Source organism: Chrysochloris asiatica, unplaced genomic scaffold (assembly GCF_000296735.1).
Source record: "Chrysochloris asiatica unplaced genomic scaffold, ChrAsi1.0 scaffold00262, whole genome shotgun sequence".
Lineage (NCBI taxonomy): Eukaryota > Metazoa > Chordata > Mammalia > Afrosoricida > Chrysochloridae > Chrysochloris > Chrysochloris asiatica.
In genome coordinates, this window is record NW_006408780.1 from 1,094,509 (window position 1) to 1,097,912 (window position 3,404).

At 58.9% G+C, this 3,404-nt stretch overlaps 1 protein-coding gene across 1 annotated transcript in view; it reads left to right on the forward strand.

Moving 5' to 3' along the window:
* The window catches only part of NELFA (negative elongation factor complex member A), a 31,731-nt gene extending 28,901 nt beyond the window's left edge, over positions 1–2,830 (forward strand). The window contains exons 6-11 of the mRNA XM_006874101.1: positions 72–141; positions 501–589; positions 1,189–1,300; positions 2,063–2,352; positions 2,457–2,556; positions 2,646–2,830. Coding sequence (XP_006874163.1) covers positions 72–141; positions 501–589; positions 1,189–1,300; positions 2,063–2,352; positions 2,457–2,556; positions 2,646–2,830 — 846 coding nt within the window. The remainder of the gene's footprint in view (positions 1–71; positions 142–500; positions 590–1,188; positions 1,301–2,062; positions 2,353–2,456; positions 2,557–2,645) is intronic.
* The last annotated feature ends 574 nt before the right edge of the window (positions 2,831–3,404 follow it).

Below are 3,404 nucleotides of genomic sequence, written 5' to 3' on the forward strand. Positions count from 1 at the left end.
CCCACCCCAGACAGCCCAGTCCCTCCTTGCTGTCCTCATGGTCAAGGATGGAGTTGTGTCTGTTTTGGCAGCTGCTCGATATTTCTGAGTTGGGTTCGGTTGGCGCTGGCCGGGAGTCAAAGAGAAGAAGAAAGACTGTAGGTGCGTGCAGGGCAGCCCCCCCGCCTGCCAAGGGGCCTCTGCCTGGGCTCTCCAGGGGGCGGGAAGCCAACTGGGGCCCCAAGCCCAAAGCTTCGGCAGTACAGGGCTGCTGTGCCGATTTGGGGCCCCCACTTACAGGCTTTTTGTTTTCAACAAGAAAAGATTAACAGAAGGGAGGTTACCCGCTGGGTCCGAGGAGCCCTTTTCTGCTCACGCTGGCTGCAGCATTTTGGCACCATCTTCACTGACCTGAATGGACAAACCATGTTGCCCCAGCCAAGGGGGTCTGGCAGGGTTTGGATGTGTTGAGTGTGGGTGGGCCTTTGGGACCCCTGAGGAGGACCCTTCTGTGTCCATAGATGCAGAGGTGGTGGAAAAGCCAGCCAAGGAGGAGACGGTTGCAGAGAATGTCACCCCGGACTATGCGGCCGGCCTGGTGTCCACGCAGGTAGGCCCATCAGCACGGCCCTGCTTAGAAGTCTTGTACCGATGGCTGAGTGTTTCCCATCTGAGAATATAGACGTGTGTGTGTGCATGTTTATAGATGTGTGTATGTTTGTGTGTGTGTCCATGTATGTATGTGTCTGTGTATGAAAGACCACGCAGAGCCGTGACTTGACGTGAACGTAGCACAGGTGCCGGCTTCAGGGCCTTGGTTCCCATCAGGAACCGGCGGGCAGCATCCTGTGGGGAGACTGTACAGCCTGTGGGCACTGGGCCTGGGAGGGGTGGCACCCATGGAACCTCAGGAAGCAGGCCACGGGCGACATGTGGAGTTGATTCTCAGCCCACCCTGGTCAGGCCTGATTCTGGTGTTCTTAAAATGAACCTGTCCTCCATTTGTCCTGTGGTTCCCTGAAGCCGAAGCAGCCCAGCCGCCATCTCCTAGCTGGGGTTGTTCCTGGTGTTGACCAGGGCAGGGCTGGGGCCCATGCCGAGCCCGAGGGCCTCACAGGCCTGCTGCCTGGATGGAGGGTGGCATGCACACAGGGCAGGGCGTGCCGAAGCCCTGTCTCCGCCCTGAGGGACCAGCACCCTGTCTTTCAGAAACTTGGGTCCCTGAACAATGAGCCAGCGCTGCCCTCCACCAGCTATCTGCCTGCCACCCCCAGCGTGGTTCCAGCATCCTCCTACATACCCAGCTCCGAGGCACCTCCAGGTGAGCCATCGGGAGACCCTGCCCCCTGCTACCCCACCCGAAGCTACCAGGGGGAAGGCCCAGCCTCAGGTCCTAGGTGCTTCTGGCTGGAGAAGAGCCCGCGTTCCACTTAGGACTGTCCTCCCAGACCCCCCAGACGTGCTGTGTGGGGCCAGCGGGCTTCCTATGGGGGCTCACCCTCAGCCCCTGCTTACTTTGCTGGCAGCTGGTTAACCTAGTTCTGCCTTCCTGGCACTGGGGCACAACAGTGGACTCTCCACTTGGCAGTAGGTGAATAGGAGGACCCCACAGGAGGGGAGGCTGGCTCTCAGGGCCCCGTATTATGGAGGGAGACAGAGGCAGAGTTGGCTCCACCCGCACAGTACTTGCCAGTGCGCAGCATGGCTGAGGGACATTGTCCTGTCTTCTTGCCTGGAGGTAGGAAGTTCATGGACCCCAGGGACACACCCTCAGCCCAGCCATGGCCCTGGGAGAGGAGTGCAGGAATAAGCACAGACCTTCTGGGAAACTGAAGGGCTGGGGCAGGCTCCGCAGTCCCATGACCACCAGCTCTGCTCTCTCTCGGTGGCTCGAATCTGACCTGCTGGCATCTCCATGGGGGCACACAGCCCTGAAGGGGGGCATTGGGGCATGGGATGTGGTGGGAGAGGCTCTGCCTCAGGAGTGGTAACCACTGGTAGCCAGCTTCCTAGAAGCATCCCTCACCTCAACCCGGCTTGGACCTGCCAGCCACAGGTCTCACCATGCTGACTCTATTCACAGCACCGTCTTCCCGGGAAGCCAGTCTGCAGGCCAGCCGGCCCCCTGAGGAGCCTAGCACCCCGAACCCCACGCTTCCGGCCCAGTTCAAGCAGAGGGCACCCATGTACAACAGCAGCCTGAGCCCAGCCACAGCTACGCCCACACCCGTGTCTGCCACCCCCACCCTGCCCCTGACACCCACCACGCCTCCAGCCATCGCCCCTGCAGCCCAGACACCCCCAGTGGCCATGGTGGCCCCGCAGACCCAGCCCCCATCCCAGCAGCAGTACCGGAAGAAATTGTCCCTCTCGGTAGGTCACTCGGCCTCCACTGTCTGTACCTCCTGTCTCCCCCTATCTGGGCTTCCCAGGGAAGGTCCATGAGGACCCTCACAAGGCCTGCATCCTGCCCACAGGCGGAACAGATGTGTGCGGCTCAAGAGATGTTCAAGACGGCCAACAAAGTCACGCGGCCCGAGAAGGCGCTAATCCTGGGCTTCATGGCAGGCTCCCGAGGTATATCCCTAGTGGGTGGGGGGTGGGGCCTGGGGACAGCTCTGGGCATCGGGGGTGGCGTGGCTAGCCCAGCAACCCTTCCTCTGCAGAGAACCCATGCCAGGAGCAGGGGGACGTGATCCAGATCAAGCTAAGCGAGCATACGGAGGACCTACCCAAGGCAGATGGCCAGGGCAGCACCACCATGCTGGTGGACACGGTGTTCGAGATGAACTACGCCACAGGCCAGTGGACGCGCTTCAAGAAGTACAAACCCATGACCAATGTGGCCTAGCTGCCTCGGGGCTCCAAGGAACAATGGCCTTACTGGCTTGGCTGAGCACATGAGTCCCCACCAGCCTCCAGGGCCTGTGGCCAAGCCCCTGCCTGTTTGTTCTCAATTTCTCTGGGGTATTCTGGGTTTCTTTTAAAATTTTTAATATGTTATTTTTTGTGATTCGAGACATTTTTTTGGATTCATATTTTTGAACATGAACCAAAAGTTGTAACTTCCTGATAGTAATGACAGCGCCGCCTGTTTGCCTTGTACCTTTTCATTTTCTCTTGGAAGAATTCCACTGACCAGAAGTGGGGGCTTGTGCCTGCTTGTGCGACACCCTCCTGCCAGGTTGAGGGGACCAAAGGTGGGGCCTGGGGCTGCTGGGGACAGAGTGGGGCCTCTAGGCCATCCACCACCTGCACCCACCAGTTTTATATTTTTGTATAGTTGTGAGCATTTCAGAATGGGTGTTTGGTCCTATTTTCATTGTAAAACAAACCTGATTAAAATTGAGCTTTTCAAAGAACAGCTGGACTTGGTCTCTGGCCAGCCCCCCAGCACCACCTCTTGCACACCCAGTTCTGTCCTG